The 22,500-nt window shown below is 39.4% G+C and overlaps 2 protein-coding genes across 3 annotated transcripts in view; both read right to left on the bottom strand.

Moving 5' to 3' along the window:
• The window catches only part of LOC138000844 (liprin-beta-1-like), a 39,715-nt gene extending 28,962 nt beyond the window's left edge, over positions 1–10,753 (bottom strand). The window contains exons 1-6 of one of the 2 annotated variants that reach the window (XM_068847510.1): positions 10,577–10,753; positions 9,457–9,754; positions 9,141–9,362; positions 7,567–7,680; positions 5,369–5,483; positions 4,642–4,683 (exon numbers count right to left, since the gene is read on the bottom strand). In XM_068847510.1, coding sequence (XP_068703611.1) covers positions 4,642–4,683; positions 5,369–5,483; positions 7,567–7,680; positions 9,141–9,362; positions 9,457–9,711 — 748 coding nt within the window. In that variant the 5' untranslated portion in view covers positions 9,712–9,754; positions 10,577–10,753. Of the gene's footprint in view, positions 1–4,641; positions 4,684–5,368; positions 5,484–7,566; positions 7,681–9,140; positions 9,363–9,456; positions 9,755–10,033; positions 10,057–10,576 lie in introns of those variants that run through there. The other variant, XM_068847509.1, reaches the window with a different exon arrangement.
• Positions 10,754–17,829: 7,076 nt separating this feature from the next.
• Positions 17,830–22,500, bottom strand: part of LOC138000848 (isoleucine--tRNA ligase, cytoplasmic-like) — a 76,373-nt gene continuing 71,702 nt past the window's right edge. The window contains exons 34-36 of the mRNA XM_068847515.1: positions 22,102–22,308; positions 21,713–21,782; positions 17,830–18,236 (exon numbers count right to left, since the gene is read on the bottom strand). Of these exons, the coding sequence (XP_068703616.1) occupies positions 18,172–18,236; positions 21,713–21,782; positions 22,102–22,308 (342 nt within the window). The 3' untranslated portion in view covers positions 17,830–18,171. The remainder of the gene's footprint in view (positions 18,237–21,712; positions 21,783–22,101; positions 22,309–22,500) is intronic.

Here is a 22,500-nt window from a genome sequence, read left to right on the forward strand (position 1 = left end):
CTCGTAAAAACGAAGTCACTATTGCGCGAGAAAGTTTGGTTCCCAAACATCGACAGACTGGTAGAAGTCAAGGTCAAGTCGTGTAGCGCTTGTTTGGTTACTACTCCTGAGTGCAAGAGAGAACCCTTACAAATGTCGCCACTCCCAGCAGCGCCGTGGAAGGAAGTTAGTGTGGACTTTGCAGAGATCCCGAACAAGGAGTACCTCCTTCTGATTACTGACGATTACTCCAGGTACCCCATGGTGGAGATAGTTAAATCGACCGCAGCGACAACAACCATACCGAAGCTTGACAAAGTGTTCTCAGAATTTGGAGTCCCAGACGTTGTAAGGTCTGATAACGGCCCTCCGTTCAACAGCAAGGAGTTTGCGGCGTTTGCAGACGACCTCGGTTTCAAACATCGAAAGGTGACTCCAAAGTGGGCAAGAGCGAACGGGGAGGTCGAAAGATTTGTACGCACCGTGAAGAAAGTTATCAAGACAGCAAAAGTGGAGCACAAGAACTACAAGCAGGAGCTGAACAGGCTGCTGAGAAACTACCGTGCTACACCTCACAGCACCACAAGGATTGCTCCAGCAACAGCACTCTTTGGCAGGCCAATGAAAACGAAGCTACCCGAGTTGACGACACCCTGCTCAGACCCTGAGATCCGAGAGCGTGATCAGACAGCGAAAGCGAAGATGAAGGAGCACGCAGACAACAAGCGTTACGTAAAGCCGTCAAACGCGAAAGAAGGCGACACGGTACTAGTTAAGAGAGATGACTCAAAGAAGAAAAGCGACACACCATATGACCCAAGACCGCACTTTATTGTAGCGAAAAAGGGATCTATGATCACTGCAGAGAATGATGATGGCGTCCAGGTTATGAGGAACTCTTCGTTCTTCAAAAGCGTGCCCGCAGTGAAGGAAGAGAATGCCAGTACCGAGAAGCAAGGAAGCTTCAGTGATGTTGCAGCACCGATGCAGTCCGATCCTGCACCATCAAAGCGCTACCCGCAGCGTACGCGAACACGCCCAGTAAAGTTGGATGACTTTGTTTGTGACTGATAACATTTGCGTGTGAACTTGCTAAGTCCTTGTTAGGCTTTTAGGACTGAACTGTTTTTGTTTGTTTAAATTGTATTTTCATTGCACTTTGTTTGTTTTCATTACCCGTGATAAAGATTTGCTCCAAAGAGGGGAGAGATGTAATGTTGCTACCAAATTTGGTAATACACGGTACGAAAGTAGTGTCCCGGATGTTAGAGCACGAGGCCGGAGAGTAGGAGTTAGTTTTGTGAATCAGAAAATAAACAACGTTTTTGACAACATCGTTACAGCCCCTGGTTCAAATCCTGATCTAACCTCTGGTTTGGATTTGTTTCAAGTTGTCCCGGATTCAACTCTACCTCGCTTTGTAAATAGCCAACTGATTACCTCCTGCCAGTTGGGGTTCTTAATCATGTTTCTGTTACAGTACTGTGCAAAAAGAATGCAAACGAATTGCGACGAAATTTGGTTATTGTTCTCTTGAAATTTTGGCGAAATTTCAATGAAATTTCGAGGGAAGAAGTGTGATTTTTTGGCCGAAATTTCTTTTCTGAGATGCACAAAAGTTCGTACACAGGACAAAAATTCGCTAATCTACCAAACGAAATTTCAGTTGGAGTTCGTACGTACTGAAACGAGAATTAAAAAACCTAATCGAAATATCGTAATCTTGAGACGGAAATTTCGCACAAGTGTCAGCTAGCGTTTCACTTTTTAATGAATGAATGGAATCAACAACTGTACTCAGGGTCTGCTAAATCTGTGAGACAGCGAGCCATGCAAGCCATGTATTTCGCATTTAAGTCTAAGCACCCATTTCAAATAGCGCTGATAAACAGTTATTAAGTCCAAGCATCCATTTTAAAACGGTTAGCTTTCAATAACTGTGTGACTTGCATGTTGGCTTGCATGGCTCACCATGTTGGCTCGCATGACCCGCAGTCATGGCTCGCAGCCATGGCTCGCTGGCTTGCACATTGTCCTAACTCCTGTACTCATCTCGCAACCTTATTACATGTAAGTGTAAACATGACGTGAATGAAACTGTAGACAAACATTACAAGCAATTTCCTTTCCTTTACTCAATTGATGCTTTTTCAATAAAAAAATATAACAGTGCAATGCCCTTACCATTTTGATCGATTAGAAGAAGTCACACTTCAAAGTTAACTTCGATGTTTACAAGTTCACTTTTCTTCTCGCATTAAGTCCTTTATATGTCCACTTAGATAAATGATTAAGCTCTCTTATCACTCCTGCCAAGTCCTGATCAGTGATGTTAACCTCTAGGTTGAAATCTGGTTCTGAAACTGCCATAATATGATGTCTAAGGCACCAGTAAAGTCAAGAAATGCATTTGAATTGTCGTTGTTGACCGGAGCCATTTCGGATTTGACTACATGCCCTAAGGCCCAATTCTTGGTTTTCAAGTCATGCAAGAATCACGCAAAGAGAAAATAAAATCGCTTACTATTCAACAAATTAAGTCAAGAAATTGAGATATTGTAGGAGGGTCATAAATAATGAGAGTATGAAAGTTTTAAGCCGCCGCTGCTACATGAGCGATTTTTTGCTCCCTTCGGTGATATGATCTTTTTCAAATTTTGTCGTGTCGCCAGCGAGCAATGAAAATCGCATCTGTAGAAACCCTTGAACTGGCGATGCAACAGCTGAAAAAATTGCAGAAAAAAAATTTGAATGTAGCACCAAAGTAAAACCCCATTAAAAATGTCACTTCAACTCTAATTGAAAGCTCTCATAAGCGACCATTCCCGTAAATGAAGAAAGAAGTTTCCGGTTTTTAATAGATGCATTCCTGAACATTATCTTTTCTACCATCAATAATAATTTAAAAATCCCAGAGACTTTTGTTGAAAGCTCTCATAAGCGACCACCCTCTATTGTTTATAATTTTGGTCGCTTACGATAATCTGCTCTTGCAAATTCCCCGGTTGGTCTCTTGTGAGGGCTTTGATGGGCCTTTTTCCAACGTTAACTTAAATGTAAAAGGCAAATGGTCACTGCGAACTTTCAATAAGCACTCGAAATTTTGCTATGTCACAACGAAGTTTCGCTCGAAAATTCGCGCGGCCGTTGCGAAAGTTACGCAAATTTTCGCTTTGACTGAAATAGGCATTTCAAAAATTCGATGAAGTTTGCACGAAAATTCGTTTCGCCCGAAATTTCGTTATATTTCGCCGAAAAGCACGAAATTCGTTTGCATTCTTCTTTTTGCACAGTAATGCAAGTTTGAATAGTTTCTTTTAGATTATTATGAAGTGGGGTGCCTGTAAACTAGCTTCATAGCTAAGTGCACTTCCCCTATAAACAAAGCATTTTTTAAGCCTTTAATTTCAAATCAGTGGCATCCACAGGAATACAACTCTTTGTGCCTTGTTTAAAATGGTATAAAAAGGCTTTCATGACGAAACATCGATGACAAGTGACTTTCTCAAGCACCAGCACTTCTGTTACTTATAATAATTAATTGTCCCCTCATACAGTAGCAAACTACATGTATGCAGTCAGGAATATGAATGCATCCATCACAACAGATTGTACAATAATGTATCTAACTGATCTCTTGGATGTTAAAAGACTGACAAAAACATAAATGTTTCTTATCCCTCATACCCTCAGCTACAATTATAGTTTGTCCTGTTTCACATAAATTTTAGCAGATAAGTTAAGAAATGAAAGCAAGTTAGATTGAGGCAAGTGTCCTCTCGTTCTTCTCCCAACATCACCATCATTCTTGTCTGGGAATACAGACCATTAATTAACATCACAAAGTACCCCCTAAAACTCTGCTCCTCCAACAGAGATAAAAAGCTGCCCTAACAAAAAAATAAATAAATAAATGCTAGCCCTGACACTTCCTTATTGTTGGAAATAGGTACATGTAGCAAATGCTTCAAAGAGTTACACTTGACGTTAGATGCCAAATTGGGAGTGGCGTGCTGCATCTAATTTACACATACTGGCATTTCCAGACATAACTGACATTCATCATCATCCTCCTTGGAAGGGTTTATTAAAAACTCACAATTATTCACCAGCACCCATTTGGCTTAATAACTCAACTGGCAAAGCACTGCAACATAGGTATCACAAAGGCCATGGATTCAAGTACCATTCAAGCTCATAATTTTCAGGGATGACACAGCGGTGAGAGCATTCGCCTCCTACCAATGTGGCCTGGGTTCAATTCCCAGACTCAGCATCATATGTGGGTTGAGTTTGTTGGTTCTCTACTCTGCACTGAGAGGTTTTTCTCCGGGTAATCCGGTTTTTCCCTCTCCTCAAAAACTAACATTTGACTTAATTTCATCACAGCAGACTACAATAATCTGAAATCATAACTGCTTGTTTTAGCAATTAAAAATATCTACATTGGAGTTCAGAGTGTTTTCTTTTTTTTCAACTTAAAACATTATTTCTTTTTTTCGATGGACAATGAATTACATATAACCTTCTTTTCACTGCCAATCATTGACTTTTCACGCAACAGGAAAAAGGTTTATAAATACATTATTGACAATCATTCATTGTGTTTAAGGAGAAATAAGCTTTACTATAGATAATAACTTAAATTATCAGAACATGTACCTTTTTCCCTAAGCTGTGCCTTTAAAGCTGTTGAAGGTTGACCTAAACATGAATACAAACACAAAGTGTACATGAAGTACAAGACTTGATGAAGTCTGCAATTTTACATACATGTGATGTTTTTGACAGGCTAATAATGGTTGGGTCAAGTTTATTTTATTTTTCTTCATCATACATGAAGTCAGATGTACATGTAGTAGTTTTTCTGTTTTTCTGGTACACTGCTTTCTAGTTAAAAGTCGAAGGATTGATAGAACCAAAAAAGTAAACAAAACAAAACTACTGAAACAAAATTAGCGACATTTTCCTCTTTATACCTTTACCTTTATAAGTTCCACCAAACTGCCAACAAAAGAGGAAAGGGAAGACCTAGGAAGGCATGGTTGCCCAATAAAACAGAATGGGTCTTATTCGCACAGCAACCATATTGGCAATAGACATTAGATTTTGTGCCCCGAGCCTTGACTTAAAATGTATGGGAACCATTTTCGGTGGCCATAAACAAAGTTCTCAATCCTTTGGGACTCAACATGGCCACAATGTGATTAAGGCCTATGGACAGGGCTTACAATCATCAAAGCTGTCAGAAGGTCACAGTGCCGAGGGGAATGGAAGAAAATGTGTACAGTACTCTGGTCTCTGAGGGTGCGCCTACCGCCACCACTCGTGAGAATTGTTCAACAGAAACACAGCTTGTAAACACAAGTTCACAATACCGTACATGTACCTTCTGTGTGATGTGACTTGTTGAATGTTTCTTGTTCATCTAAGAGAACCTCGATGTGGTCTTTCAACATTTCAATTTCAGAATCTTTTTCTGCTAAAAGGTTTTCATAGTATTCCTAAGTAGCAAAAAAGAGGAACAGCTCATTCAAGAACGTGGTAGGTATGTTGATGCTGTAATAAAAAAAAAATAAGGCTCTGCCAATTTAATGACCAGCAAGCAGGACTTTCCAGGGGCAATCTACTGTATCCTTTTCTCTCAATGATTGGTCCCTTCAGGGGTTTTTGGTCACATTAATTAAAAACACTAATAATCACTTCCAGGTATTTTCCAAAAATAATATCATTATCCTAAATACGTACCCAGGGTTCTTGTTAAGAGCCGGTAACCGGTTATTTTTACCGGCTGTTCAAGTAAATGTTACCGGCTGTTTCGCTGAAATATTTACCGAAATTATCCAGTGAATGTTCGTCTGTTCAAAGGTGAAATTACATTGCATTTATGTGAAAATATTGCTTTCCCCCTCCAACCAATCCTGTGAAGGTATCTGGCACATGTTATCGCTTCGAAAATATACTATTTGTTAAAGCAATCCAGCTTGATTTTGCCAACTCATCCCTCGAAACGATGTCCGCCATGTTTCCTTCCCATTCCTCCCGCGGCCATGGGAAACCCCCATAACCATTATTATCAAATCCTGAACCTCGGATAATGCAATTCTCGTGCTCTGATTGGTTCACTCAATCTCGGTTATCAGCTCATATACTTTAGTTTGACCTTATATGGTACATGATTGCGCTTAGTGTTGCTACACTAAAAACGTTTACGCCAGAAAGCAAATTTCTTTCGGTATAAAGCAAAAGAAAAACGTTTTTGTGGAAAGTTTGGATCACTTTCGAAGCTTAGAGATACGCGAAAAGGTAAGAAATGTTTTTGTGATGAACCTGCGTCTGTCTGACCACGAGGTATTACACAACATCGCATCTTCATCAACTTTTTTCGATTTCGCTAGGATTTTCTCGCTTTTTTCGCTCGTATTTCGTACTTCTAAACTTTTGGAGTTTAAGGAATTTAATAAAACAATTATTCCATTCGCGCTTGTTGGATATGAGAGTGGTTATAGCCAACTCGGCGCTACGCGCCTCGTTGGCTATTTACCATCTCATATCCAATGCCCGCTCATGGAATAATTGTTAATTAAACGTTTACAACATGGCATCCACGCGTGGAAAACGACAGAAAGGTCTTTCGGAGTTTAGTTTTCAACCAAAGCGTCAGAAAAGCGGTAGCGAGTGAAAATCAATGAAATAGCACAACCTTCTTTCCTTTTGCTGAGTATTAAATAAATTGAGCAGGCGCTGCTGGCACGCGACAGCGATCGATACGATCGTCAAGTTAAGACTTGAGCTCGCTAGCCCGTGCAGGGGCAGGTAACAAAGTTACCTGCTATTTTTGGTTTTTTACCTCCTGTGCAAAAACTTAGCAAGAACCCTGCGTACCCTCTCTTAGATCAAATCACACAGATAAAGACCCTTTCAACAGAGCACGAAAATGAAAGGAATACTAAAACTATAATAATATTTTGTCAACAAATGATTTCTTACCCTCCCTAGCAATATGTTCCCTCCAATATCTTGTACCCTGCGAGCAGACTCTCCTTCAATCTTCCTAAATACGACAGGAAGAGGAAGGAAGACTTTGCCAGCTGCCTTGAAATTCTTTGATTTGCTGCTCATCCAAAGAAATGGATGAGTCAGTCCAGTTTCGACTTGTCAAACCTTATTTTTTAATTTTTGCCCATGATCAATCGTCACATATCATTGATATTTTAAAACTTACAAGAGCATAGAGATTTTTAACTGTCTAAATTCCCATGAGTATTTCCTTCATATGTTGGTTAAAGAAACTAGTCTACCAGAAACCTATAAATTTTTCAGTAAAATTAACAAATCGAAAGTGGTTCAGCGTTGTCTGTACTCTTATCGACAACGACATTCGTCATCACAGTGGTCAAAATGTTGTGGACTCACGAGGCGCAGCCAAATGTATCTGGTGACTGACACCAAATAGATTTCAATTTTTAATGCATACTCAATACAAAACGTTAAGACAGCTGGCAGTCTTCCTTCCTCTTTCCAACTTATCTAGGAAGATCAAAAGAGACACTGCTTGCAGTGTAATATCTTGAGGATTGAGCCTACCTTATTCCCCTCTAAATCAAATCCTGTTTTTTTGCTTAGGGCTAGTTTAAGGGAAGAAATTTCAGTCACCAACTCCAGCTTCTCGTTTAACAGATTAGCCGTCTTCACTGTCTCCTAAGGGCAAAATGATGCTCTAGTGAATTCTTTTTATATCACAAATATTTCTCTGATTTTTTTCTTTTGTTTCACTACAGTTTCCATTCTTCCAAATTTTTTTTATGTTTGTTCAATTGACTTCAGGAAATTCTTCAAATCTGTTGGGATTATACATGTATTATAGCAAGTCACACAGGAGCCAAAGCCCTTGTCATGTCTTAATAAAAAAAATCAGGGAAATAGCCAAGCTGTGGCTAAATGTACCATATCTCTAAATTATTCATTGACCATGGTGCTTCATTGAATTAAAAGAGAATAGACAATTAATTTTTAATTTATAGGATTTAACTAGAAAACAAATTTTGTTTCCTCATTCTGGAAAGTAAAATAATATTATCCTGATCACTTTCATGCACTGAAACATAAATTTTCAGAACAGTTCACTTGTCCTTTGATTGCTACAATAGAAGACTTGACAGTTGAAGGCACGCCTTCTTTAATTGTTTTTTTTTTCCCAACTGAAGGGAAATAATTATTATTATCCCCCTGCAGTTGGGAAAAAACATCATGAAATTTCTAATCATTATTAGGAACACTACCGGTAATTCCAATTTCCCCGACTGTTGCCTTATCCTTTTCAGGGCAAGATTTTCCTCAGTCCAAAAGCTTGCATGAAATGCAGGATTCATCAAAACTAAAAAATTTCAGGCGTTAAGAGCATGTTAATATCCTATTATTCTCGTCTCACCACCCAGTGGGTTCAACGGGCAAAAGAATTGTTCTGTACCAAATTTTGATGATAAGCAGTGCACCTGCAGTGCTTCAAATAGAAAGGTCATTTTGAAGTACATAGTTGATAAGTTACCCTCACCAGAGTTGATTGGAAATAGGGTGGGTGTAAAGTGAGGATGACAGCCACGATGGCTTTGCATTACTCTGATCAATTCCGATTATTCCAAATCGTTCAGCTTGAAAAGTGCGTACAAATTCTTCAGGAATGAAATTTATAAAAAAATATTCGAACATTAACGAACAGTGTGAATTTTTGAAAAGGAAATTCAAATTTTATCGTCCAATGCTGAAGTCCTTTCACATAACCTCAAATTCACTCATTTCACGTCGTTGGCAGGACGAGAACAGAAACGAAATGTGCCAAAATGTAACACGTGCGTGCTGGGCGATTGGATCCACATTATTCATTAGCCCGTTGTTTCGTATCGCGCTAGTGCTTCTCAACGTCCTCAGCTTCCTAACCCCCACATAAGCAAGCTTATGACTGTAAATATTATTTTTGCGACAGACGTTGGGGAGAATTCTTGGCCTAATATTCTAATTGTATTCCATTATATTGCATTTCCTTCATTCAATGGATGTGACATTCAAATCAAAACATCCGCAACAAACATGCATCACGGAAAGCAATAAAAATTTCTCGGAATTAAGCTTACAGTGTGCAAGTCGTTTCAACATGCACTCACGTTCTCCAGCAACTGCTCTGCGTCTTCCAGTTTTATTTGCAATTCTTCTTTGGTAAATTCTAAATCACGAATTTTTTCGCCCTGGGCTTCCACCTGATCCGTGAGAACACTGACTTGTAACAGCATGGACTCCTTCTCAGCTTCTAATCGCCCAATCACCGAAACATGAGAATCACCAGCAGTTGGAAGCTCACTTTTTGTTCTTTCTCCGTCCGGCGTTTTCTTGAAAATAGATTATTGCCGGATTAAACAAATCACAACAGGCAAAAAATAGCTAGCTATCTCAAGAACAATTCAAATACTTTAATTTGTTTACCTGCACGGACATCAACCAATCAATTAGGAATATAATAGACGACTCTGGAACGTCAATTGACTTAGCATCGTTCGACAGCTGCTCTACTTGAGCTCGTAACTCCTCTACCAAAGATAAAACTTTTTCGTCCATAGAAATGGGGCGAGGCTGGCTTTTGAAGCTTTCCATGATAAGCTGGTCGTCTGAGATAAGTCCATCCATTTTTTCCAAGGCTTCGGCCAACATTGTAGCTGCGTCACTTGCTACCGCCGCCATCTTGACTTTTTTGCAACTGAACTTCCGCTCGATCGCGGGAGAACTGGAAATTAAAAGTGGTTGTAAAACTTGTGGCATGTGAATAGGTGGAGTTTGGAATGAAAATCGCGTTGGCATGCTTAATTAAACAAGTATGCTTTTTTTGGAACGTCAAATATGCAAGCAACTCATGGAATAAAGCTAGTTTAAAATTCCAAATACAAAACATAGTGTTCTCCCCTTGAACTCTATGATGTCAAATGCGATAGCAGAACAAAATTTTACTAAATGCAAGTCACTCAAGTTCGAGTCTCGTCATATCTTTAAATGTGTTGACACTTACGTAACCATGCTTCTTACGGACAAAGAGAGGAGAGACTATTTTAAAATGTTGCATATACCACGAGAAGGGAACGAGACGAAGCCCATGCATTATTGCTTTTGGCATCCAAGAACTTTTTAAGTCTTCCATGGAAAAACGTGGTTCCCAGTTTGAGATTCAGGGAAGTGTTGACTAACGTAGGTCTCAAGGTCTTTAAAAGATTTAAGTCTTCTTTTCTAAATAAAGTAATCGCTTATTTTTTTCAGTAGTACCGATGTAATTACTTTATATAGGATTATATGGAAGATGGAATTTGGAAATGAATAGTTGCTGTTAGAACAGGAAACTAAGATCTGTTTATTCAGTGAAGAATTGATCTTTGAACATCATATTTTCAACAGCAGAGAAACAAAACTATTAACTGCAAAGTTGCATGACTTTAAACGTCTTCAGTTTTGAAGATACAAATTGCCATATGTTACCCGAAATACGCCCGAAAACGGTTCGGAATCTTTGAGAAACGACCCCCGTACAGGGGACCCTTTTCCCGAAATTCCCACTTACCGGAGCTCTGTTGGTGCCACACATGAGCGCGCCTATCTACTATTCATTTGATGATACTCTTTTTCAGTCTTGCTGCAGCCTTTTTGCATCTGGTGTAACTTTTTACATCTGGCGCGACTTTTTTATATGGCGTGACGTTCTTTACAAACGTTATTGGAAAACATGGCAAATAGAACTGAATGTAACATAAAAGTTGAGAAATGTACAAACATGTTGCGAACAGGACATGTGGTGCACGTATGACTGCAATAAAAATAGAAAAAAAAAAAAAAAAGAAGCATTCCATAAAAATATCTACACACTAAATAGCATAAATAGAATAAAAAGGAGAACATCTAGTTCGCGTGACAGTAGCAGTCCCCAACTGCGGACCAGGTATGCAAACACAGTCTATATCAAAAACAGAAGTAACGAGAAGCTGTTGAGCAGAACAAGTTCCACAGGTTAACAATTTGGTTGAAATATGAGGCCTGAAAAGTAGTAGTTTTAGAAAAATTAATTTTGAACCGCATAACATTTGGGTTTTTTGATAAACTACTTCCTCCATGACTAATGTTGAGATCGACTAAACCATACAAGAGCCTCTCCCAGGGAAGTCCTTGTTTCCTTTAAATATTTACTTGTGTTCCCTTTCAAACTTGTTCCCAGCTTTTTTATCCCTAAAATTGTTTTAAATTGTTTTTGTTCCCTGTAATATTTTGACACTGTTTCCCTTTTCCCCATTTCAAATTAGCACACTCTGTAACTTCTCTGTCTTAAGATTACAATAATAGTTTAAGGACCAGTGGACGGTCATTGTAAGAAATGTCCCCAATCTGCGTTTTCAAAATCCATCTACAGTTGTTGCTTGACGTTGTACTCTTTCGATGTTGGTCTTAAAGTGCTACTGTGACGAAAATTTGCATCTTCCCTATCTAAGCCATTTTGGCACATAAACACGTAGTCTGTACGAGAAGAGGAATGCTGTTTACCATTTTCAAATATCTCTTTTTGTTCTGGAGATATTCAAGTTTTTTTAATATGCAAATTAGCCAAGTGATGATGTCATAAACCCAACCAAATTTGGATCAAGTATGATGGGAGAAAGATATCTCAGCCAATTTGTATCAGAAATACTTGGTTCTTTGCACTAAGATTCTAGGAGATGTGTTCCACAATATGAGCATACCATTTTTGTTATCATGGCAACAAACTGGGTTCCAGACCTCCCTGATATTAAAAGCTTTGCAGACCACCTTTGGCGTTTTGTTTTGATATTTGCAAATGGTGCCTCATCTGCATGATCCTGCCAGCATATAAAGATGTTAGGTCGAGTTTGTGGCCTTGGTAAATGTATTTCTACACTGAGATCACCAAAATGTTGAAATCAGTTGGAGGGAACTGGAAAAGAGTGAGTTGCCATGGGAACAAATTCCTTTACAGTCGTAGGTGTGTTGCCTTCAGAACTATTAGCTCACCAAGTTTCAGTGGTCTCTGTTGCAAATTGACCGAGATAGCTCTATTTATATTCTTGATGTTCTATTGGGTTGGGTGAATGACGTCATCAGCCTTTCATTTGCATATTTAACACATTTTTCAAACTTAAATATCTCCGGAACCAATGCAGATATTTCCAAACAGTAAACAGCGTTTTTAATGTTTCATGGTACTCTATGCGATAAACCAAAAAACTCAAGGGATAAAAATTTGATCACAGTAGCACTTTAAGTATAGCGTGGCGAGGAGACAACACCTGACAAGCATAGGAAAGATGGGACGTACTTAACTAAAGACAAGTATAGGAAATGCCTAACTTTGGGGTCAGTTACTAAAGGGCAGGTCTAACAGATTGTTGGCTTTCGATACTGTACTATGAGTATGTGTTTTCCAAGAGAGGTCACCTGTAACCGGTTGGTGTAAAGTGCAGGTTGCAGGTCACAGGTTAGGGTTGCAGGTCATTGATTTTCCTTAACTGAAACAACCCAAACCTTTATAAAAATGCAAACCTTAGGCTTAAATATAATTTTTTAGGCCTAATGTTAGCATCAGTGAAGGTTTGGGTTGTTTCTGCTATTAAAAGTTCCCATGAATTTTTCACATTTATATCATCTGGTAACGCATTCCAAATTTTGAAGTCCTAAGATTATATACCTATCTCACGATATTACTTGAAAAGATATCTTCGAAATATAGCCTGGGATCACACTATTCATAATTTTAAACATCATAAGAGCTTTTCGTTTGTTTCTCCTCTCTTTGAAATTGGATCAGCCGAGTTCACTCATTTATTGGCATCAGATAATCAGCACTCACAATTACTTGCGCAGTACAATTTCTTGCTACATAATTATATAGCGAGAATTTCAGACAATAAACTTTAGAAATAGAATTTTTTATGTCTATATTTTCACATGTGAAAAAAGCGATACGTCCAATTACCTTCCATTATATGCAGACAATGCTAAGAGCTACTTGATGTCTCCATGACTAGAACGCTTTCCTGGAACATGCATTATATGTGGTTAGGAAGACATTTCAGTATTTTATATTATTAAACAGTTGAATCATGAAAATGTGCAAAAGAGTAAGGAGTTAATGTTCTACAACAGCACCAGACAATCTCTTTGTGATTATGCCCCTCCTGTTATTTTACTCATCAACTCCCAAGCACTAAATTAAAGTGCACCTTTAGAACTCAAATTTCTTTAGGTCCTTTAATATTGATCTACCCTTTCGAATGCAAACATGTGTCAGCATTGTTTCCCAGAATTATGCTTTTTCCGTGCTGTGCAAGCCATGTAGACTTGGCAGCACTAGCAGTAATTTGTTTGGACCCACACCCGTGATGTAAGAGGCATGGGTCTATTTTCAATTTTATGACTCAACCTGCTTTGCATTCCTGTTTTCAAAGAAATTTTGCATTGCAAAGCAGTTTGTGACGTAAAATTGAGAATAGACCAATACGTCTCACAGCTTGATCATGGGTCCAAATTACTGCTAGTTTTGATAACTTTGAGCATCTTTGTAAACCCAGGAGTCATTTCATGATTAAGAAAGTATGATCATCTGGGTGAGTCAATGTCAATCTCAAACAGTCCTTCTCACGACTACACTCAACCGGACAATCGTACTTTACTTAATAATTATTATTATGATTTGAGCATCTTGCCTGGCCGATGAAAAACATGTTTGCTTTTGGTAGGGCGATTGATATTGTAGACCATAAAATATTTAAGTTTAGGTGCACGTTAATGATCTAAAGTACATCCAGAAGCCGGCCTGTTCCGTCTCAAGCCCTAACTAACTTGTACAAATGCATTACAGTCAGGACATTTACACAGTAACTGGGAGACCATGAGCAGGTCCTCTTATCCTTAACACAACCTTTGGCATGCTGAACTTTTTTTAATGTCAATTTCAAACCAAACAGCACTATGGACAGTCTTTTTCACAGCACAATGAAATTAATGCTACTAAGAATTGCACATTACATAATTTTTTTGTGTTACTGTTTCCGGGCCAGCAAATAACTTAACCTCTTGCCAAACCGGTCAAAACAGGTTTTTTTTCACAACAAGCCAGAAGTTGAACCAGTAGTAAGCTTCTTGTGAACAAGTTCTCCTCCAGTCTCCCCCAGTTTCTGTTCTTGTGTATACAAAAATTTTGGTTTATCAACAGAGTTGATAACGTAAATTGGCCACCGTACAGAGATTCTAACGTACAGAGATTAGAATCTCTGTACAGTGGCCAATTTACATTATCAACTCCGTTGATAAAACCAAAATTTTTGTATACTACTTCCCCACCGACGCAGCACCACAGTTTCTTTAGAAACTACCCCTTCATTCATCAGTTCTTGTGTAGCCAGCTCGGATTGAAATGCTACAAATATTTAAAGTTTCCTTTATTGAAAGAGTATAAAAATTAATACCTCTCCAGCCAGCTAAATTTCCACTGCGGAACAGATATTTTTGCAGAACACCTTGGTTGGGTGCCCCTGAACATGTATGAAATTGAGTCTCTGATACTAATGCATCAAATTACCTGCAGCTTTAAACATTTATTAACTCTTTGTTTGAAGGTGCACCAAACTACAATGATGTTTGGATTTGTTTTTGCTGTCCATAACAAGATAGTCATCACTCAATCACCTGTTGATAGCAACCCCTATCAACAACTATGACCACATTGTGCAATATCGAACATTTGCTAGTTTTGGGTTTCGGGGTCGAACTACATGTATTTTGTGGAACGAAATGACCATCGAACGAAGTGACCGGATACCAGAAGGTGACTTGGTGGAAAGTGTTTCACAGTAATAAGTTCGATTGCAGATCGATTATATCACCTGTTTTGGATTAAAAGTACAAATAATTTGTCGTGGATTGTCCTCTCGAGGCTTTCCAACAACAACAGCTATTTCCTCAAGTTCTTGTTCAATCTTCTTCAGCATGTTCCATTTGTCACCTTCACTGTTTCCCTTGCTTTTCAGACAAATTCGAACTTGGTGTCCTTTTTCCAATAACTTCTGGATTTGTTTTAATTTAAAAGCTAAGTCCCGAGATTCTATTTTATCACTTACTTCAACCGTCTTTGATTTGCCTGCTTTCGAATTCGAACCTCTCTGTTTCAGATCGAGTTTTCGCATCATTTTGTAGACTGGCATCGATGTTTTAATGTCCTTGTTCACCCACACAAGTTCCATTGATTCATTTTTAGCGATGTCCATTGCTTTTACAAACGATTTCTCTCCCAAGCTAGCTCCTGTCTCAGAGACCAGTAACACATTTTGTCGTTCTTGCTTGAAGCTGACATGTTTGTTTTTTGAGGAGGAGCTGGAAGACCGAACAATCGTTCTTGAACTTGGCAAGCATATAAATCTGCAAACTTTCCTCGATGAAAATAACCTCTTATCGATGACAGCGCAAAGTGATGAGTTCATTGAGTAATGAAACGAACAATTATGAATTAAAACGAAACGAATGTTTTTACAGAAGGCAGATAATTGAGGTAAACGCAAGGTAGCCATATTTAAATTCCCATATACCCCTTCGCTCCTTTTACAAACAGGTATGTAACGCGTGCAAAAATAATTCGAAGAAAAAACATTTCATTTCGTCTGGGGCGTGCTGAATCTCCCAAGGGAGGCGATCTATAAGTAAATCTACTGGGGAAAGGGTTGCTCCTGGGCCAAGTATGCGAGATAGAGGCTCCCCCTGATGAGATCCTGCCTTCGTATATTAATTACGATGAGATTATCTATCCCAGTCAACAGGCACAAAGCGGGAGAAGTGTTCCAAACTGCTAGTATAAGCAATGTACCTAAACAGAAAACGCTAGTAATGCATGACTCCGTTGCAATGTTTGTTGTGCAGTGAAAAGAACCTCCTTTATGCTTAGTACTATTTATTTATGGGAATTTAATCAAAAACAATAAACGAACTGCCGTGATAAACACATTATAACGGTTTTTAACTTGACGTTTCTATATGATACAACATACATCTTCAGAAGTGACGGTTGAACATATCTTAAAAAATTACATATGAATAAAACTTTGAGAGAGACTACTAACAGAACAATGCAGAACAAATGCAAAACAGAATGCAAAACAGAACAACTACATTCAGAACAATGCTCTTAACAAATGAATGCAATATAAGCAGAGAAAGCTAGCTTGTTTAATTGGTTAAGGACGGTGCCTACTATTGTTGTCACGAGATACTCAGATTACCTACGGCGGTGCTTATTAATACAGGGATATTTTTGCGCGGTTCAAAACAATGCGGAGAAAGCAGAACTTGGCTAGTGCCCTTGGTATCCAAAAAAAATTGGGGGTAACCACGCATTTTTCAGACATAATTAAGCTTCAATTTGGCAAAGAACGCCATACATTTCTTTGTATTTTAAAGTTTTTTGCAAATATTGTTGATGAATTATCTTCGAAAAATGCGTGGTTACTCCCAATTTTCTTTTTGGTTTTCAATAATACTTGTTAAGATCTGCTTTTCCCGCATATTCAGTAAATCGCGCAAAAATACCTTTGAATTAGTAGGTACGATCCTTAACTAGTAGTAGTTATCGCTAAGTGCCAACGAGAGAGTCAATATAATACATAGTTCGCAGATTTGTATCAGAGTGCCATTTTTGGAAGCCAACTGAACAGTAGTTGTAATTTTCATCTCTTTCGGGCGTTCTCTATGCAGCCACCGTTGTTTAAGTCCCTAACTGCCCTTCTTTGTGCATCCGAAGCCATCAATAATTAATTTCTCGGGTCTTCCATATGGTTCCCCAAACCTCGTTGTTTTTAAGTATACTGTAATGCACATCGATTGAAACAAGCTCACCACCGCCGTGTTGCCGAGCTTTATTTGTAAGTCATGAATACAATCAAATTCACTTGTTCAGCCTCTGGTTAGCTAGCTCATTTTTTCTCTTCCCGTGATTTTAAAACTTCGCCACAGACATCGATATAATAACGGAACTCTACAGTACACGCACTTCACAAGGTCAACATGCAGCAGAGTGTAGTCGGGAAATTGTTCGAGTAGCGATTGATTCTACGCTGCAGAAGTGCATCAGTCCATGCCGCGCGCGTGAGCCTTGCTCTCGTTTTTGAACAGTCCTTCGTCACTTTCTATCGATATAAAGTGTTGTGAAAAGACTACAGCTGTTCCTGCTATCTGCTCATATTGTTTGCGATTACTGTGCAACAAGATGGGCAACATCTCGCGCATTCACTAGAACCCAATCCCCCGAGTCTCGTAGGTGCGACTCCTGCAAAGGAGCACTCGGGTTTTTTCCAAGAATCCCCGAGTCTTGATGAAAAACGATTCCTTAAAACATAAGCAAGCGAATATTAACGTTAAAAGCCGACGTTTTCTAACAAATTTGATTGCCTAATTTGAATCCCTAAACGTGCAAACGGACTCGATTCGCGCAAAGGTAATCACTTGAAGAACTTGTGATCCTTTGTTATTATGCTAATTCGTAGAGCATACAGAAATAAAAGCTTCGCTTTACATACTCACTTTGCCTTGAGAATGGTGTCAAAATGACGCCGAAACGTCGGCTTTTAAGGTTAATCCCCGAGTCACCATTGTAAAAATATCATATTATTCGTTATTCGAAAATAAATGAAGCAATCAAGAACCAAGAATTACGACTCGCCCACACCTTGGTCAACTCACCTACGTAGGCGAGATGACTTCCCGACGAAGGTGACTTCACCCAAGAAATGTCAAACTCTTTCACATAACAGATGACAAGAGCAATCAAGACAAAACATTTTTACTTTAATAAAGTCGGTAATACCTTACTTTTCAATGAATTTTCCGAGGCGTTTTAAAAACTATTGGCAGAGTAACGTTTCAAAATCGGAAACATACATATTCCAGACAGTCTTCCTTTTCAGAAAATTCTACAAGACCACAACCTAGTACGCCTGAAAAACTGGTCAAAAATACAGACAAACAAATGAGGTAACAAAAATTGAACAATGCCCAATGAAACAGGGTTTTTATACCTTGCCGACGCCAACAAAAGGAACCGACTTTGGTCAGCAAGTTGACTGTTGTTTTCTTATTGACATAAAGTTGTCAGCTACAAAGAGTCTGTCAGCTCTTAACGAAAGCGTAGAGTAGAGAACCGTTCAATTTGGAAACATCTTGGTTGGTAAGAGCTGCAATAGAAATAAAGAAAAGTACTGACATTAGTTTGGCATTTGGTCCATTAAAACTACTGATGAGAATACTAGTTCGTTGAGATGGAGATACAATTCCTCAGGTGTTATGATTGCAGACGCGACCAACATATAGAAACACACGGTGAAATTTCAAAAGGGTGATGAAAGCGGTACGATTTTTAATTCCAGCTTTCGAATGCGACCTACTTTCGGTACGACTTTACAACTCGGGCCTGAGACAACCTTACGAGTCGTGCGTTTGTAAATTGAGCAAAATCTGGCAGAACTGCTCGTATCATAGCGGAGCTCAGGCACGCGAAGCGCATCAGCGGAGCACCATACCGGTAGGTAAGAAATTTTGGGAAATCTAACACTGCGAGAAATTCTGGTTATGACGTCACGTACGCCCGCGCGTACAGACTAGGGAACTTAAGCAACGACAACGGCGACGGCGACGAGAACGTCACAAACTTGCATATTTAGTAGGCAAAAACAATAGCTTTGCACGTCCTGCACGTGCGTTTTTCACTTTTGTCCATTTCTTTGCCGTCGTCAGCAAAACTACAACGTGAAATAGCCAAATTTGAGGTTTTATGGACAACGTCATTACTTGAGGATAAATTTTCATTTTCTGCCCTTAATTGAGTGCCGTTCCTACGAGCGTCATTTTTGAGGAACTACCACACCCCCGTCATGTTAAAAAAGTTGAAATAGTAACGAAGCGATTACAATAACGCGAATTTATATTTTGAGATGACGTTCTCGTTGCCGTCGCCGTCGTCGTTGCTTAAGTTCCCTACTGTCGGCGTGGAGGTAGGGAGGCAGGACAGCCTCTCGGTAAAGGAGTGTCTGGGCAATTTTCCTTGTCGGCAAATCGCGTTGCAGCGTTGCATTTGGCAACCCGCCTTTTTTCTGGCGGGAAATCACATTTAGTAAAGAGCAACGGGATAAAGATGAAATAGCTGAAAAGAGGCGACGAAATTTGAGAAATTTAAGCGAAGAAGGAAAAGAAGAGGAAATTTCAATGGAGAACACTATAGAGCTGAGAGAAATAGAGCGAGAGACAAAACACTAATTTACAGCGGTTGGCTTTCAGCTAATGTTTTCCTACTTAATGCATGCCTCGCTGCTCACATATTTTGTAAAACTCGCTAAAAAACGAAGACCTGAAACGTTTGCAATTCCGTGTTGACAGAGATTCTAGCATATTTCGACAATCACATTTACATGTATAGGCTTTTTGTGTGAAATGACTGAATTGGATGTCCAGTCTTGAGCTACTTTGTTTGACTGTGGAATTGCAGTCGAGTAAGCGAACTTACTTCTCTTTAGTTTGACGTTTTAATTAGGAAAGATTTTTGCTGTTGTTCTAAACCGAAGAGAGAAGATGTAAAGATTATCAGTCAAACGCAAAAAGTTGTGGAAGAGATTACTGTGCATGTAATTTCAGTTTTAGTTGTTGATTAAAATTGTTGGTTATTGTTTATGAGGCTTGTTTGTTTACTTCCGTCGACTGCTGTCAGCTCAGAGGTGTTTGATCACTGTGAAATGTATACAGTAATGACGATTAATTTTGTACTTTATGTAGAAGCATTATTATTTCCATACACACTACATTGCTTTCTGGGGTTAGAAACGGGAGCTCCGCTTTTAGGCTCGGCTAAATCTATGTATTATATCTTAGGTCGCTCTTGAAAACCGAACTACAGTCAACTTTCGCCTTGCGGACACCCCGCTATTACGGACGCTCGCTATTACGGACAAAACCCAGATCCTCGGGCGAAAGCTACAGAGGTTTGTCCGGAAATCAACTCCCGCTACTACAGGGATGGCTTAGTGGTAATAGACCACTTCGATATATTAAAATTCAGCTTAATAGTGAGGCTCAGAGGAAACAAACAAAAGAAATGAATAAACATGTTCATTCAGTTTCCTTTGTTTGTGTCCTCTAGGCCTCGCTGCCAAGCTGAATTTTAACATATCGAAAGAGGTCTATTGCACTCGACTCCCACCTATGTGGCCCGGGTTCGATTCCGGACTCGTGGCAAGTCCATTGCCAAGATGTTGAGATATAGGACGTTTTCAACCAATCCCTAGAGACAACAGTAACAATAGAGAAATGTACGACTACTGGTGGACGAACAGATGAAGGTATAAAGGAGAGATCTTTTGTTTTCGTCCACAAACATGGCGGCGATGACGTCACGTGAAAACCTCCTATTAAACGTTGTTGCTGTGTTTAACTTTGCAACTGGTTTATCATACGACACTGCTTGAAAGCACCCCACAAGTCTACTTTCCCTGAGTATTTCCAGGCAATCAGTACAATAAAAAAATATTATTTTACTGTACAACGAACGCACTTTACTAATACATGATTACCACTAGTTAATTAAATAGACCACATTCGTATTCTCAGTATTGGCCTGGAACTAGCTAGCAATTGAGGCTAATGCAGGGAAATCTTTTCAAATGCAAATACCTTTTTAATATATTTCCCCGCATTAGCCTCCAAGGCAAGCTAGTTCCAGTCCAATACTGAGAATACGAATATGGCCTATTATTACGGACTATCGCTATTACGGACACTAAATGACGTCCCCGAGTGTGTCCGCTATAAATTAGAGAATGTAAAGAGGTGTGTTGTATGTGCGAAGTCTCCTCGAATTACGGAGGTATCCTACACCAATCAACTACATTTTTCTGGAGAGAAAAGGCCAGAAAAAGACAGGAACTCTGTGCTTGACTTAAATCCAAAGGTTGCGAAATGACCTATGGGGGGTTTTCACGTTAGGTCAGATCTCTCATTGGCCCCTTTTGTTCGTCCACAAGCACTTGTTTATTATATAATGGTTTTCTGTGTCTCTAGAGATTGTTTGCAAACCATCTATAGTTTATGGATACACGTCATGTATGGAAACCAACTTGCTGAGCCATTTTCCATGTTGAAATAAAATTCATCATCATCATCAAAGTCGTTATCGAAGAAAAGTTGAGAATCTGACCATTTGAAGATGACATTACAAAGGCAGCACCTTCTTCCCCCGGAGGAGGGAGGGGGAAAATTTGCAAATGAAAGGGCGGGGACGCTCGTCGGAAATTTTGAACTAAACCCCTAAAAGAGACCATATTTAAAACATACTAAATATATTTTTATATTTCCTCGCGTGCAACCCTAAAAGAGACCTTCGTGGCTACATATGGGCTACACGATGGCGTTTTGCAAAGAACACCCACAGTGAGAATCCCAAAATCATCCCCCCCCCCCCCCCCCCCCCCCCCGGAAGTTCTCTTCAAACTTTAAGACCCTGATTCTTGGAGCTCGACCCCGCGACGTCCCTAAAGAAGTTTGATGCTTAACCAACTCAGCCAACGGATCAGTGAATAACAATACTGCGCAAAAGCGATCAAACCAAAGGCATGCAAGCACAATCGATGAGTCCAGCTTATTCCAGGAGATCACTAAAACTTACGTGAATCACATGTGGCAGACAGAGAAAGCTTCAAGGAGTCAGTGTCGCTCTGATTAAACACAAGGGCAACCTATTTAAACGAAATAGACAAACACGTTATACTAGGGAATACACTTAAGGATTTATTTTTGACCTAGTTGGTCTATGATAAAACTACGTGACCTGACACAGTCATCGCGGAAGGCGTAACTAAGTAGTTCACTGGTCGCAATATCTGGAGTAAACAGATACAATAGAGATCTTTAGATTGGAGTAATGGTACAACTGTCATCATGAGTTTTGAATACTAAGAATCGCCTCAGAAAAAGTTACTCAGTTATCCGTACGCTCACTGGCGCGGCGGAAAACATGTATTAGTGATCATACACTATTTCATAATGATCTAGCACCTGTCGCTTAAGCTGATCCAGAGTCATGTTCGAGGTGCCGCGAGGATTTTCCAGTAAAACAGTTCCCTGACAAGGTTTGGGTGTTCCGCACAACCGTATGTTCACAAAACTACACACAGGAACTCCGGAAATATCGTCAGATGGCACCGCTGCCCCCGAGCCTTGATGACCACGCAGGAGTTTGAGATCAAGAACTGCTCCTTTAACCTGAAAGGAAAAAACAGCTACGAGTCGAGAAAAAAAAACTTTCTAATTTCGTTTTCGTATCTAAAACTATATATACATGTTTCTCGGTCACTTAAACAAAACGTCACGAAGTGTCTGGTTTAGTGTCATTGTAATTGCGTTCGGAAACAGAAGCCCCAAGAGTTGCGAGTTGCGATCTGTCGAATAAGTTGC

The sequence above is a fragment of the Montipora foliosa genome, chromosome 4 (genome assembly GCF_036669935.1).
Source record: "Montipora foliosa isolate CH-2021 chromosome 4, ASM3666993v2, whole genome shotgun sequence".
NCBI classification, from domain to species: domain Eukaryota; kingdom Metazoa; phylum Cnidaria; class Anthozoa; order Scleractinia; family Acroporidae; genus Montipora; species Montipora foliosa.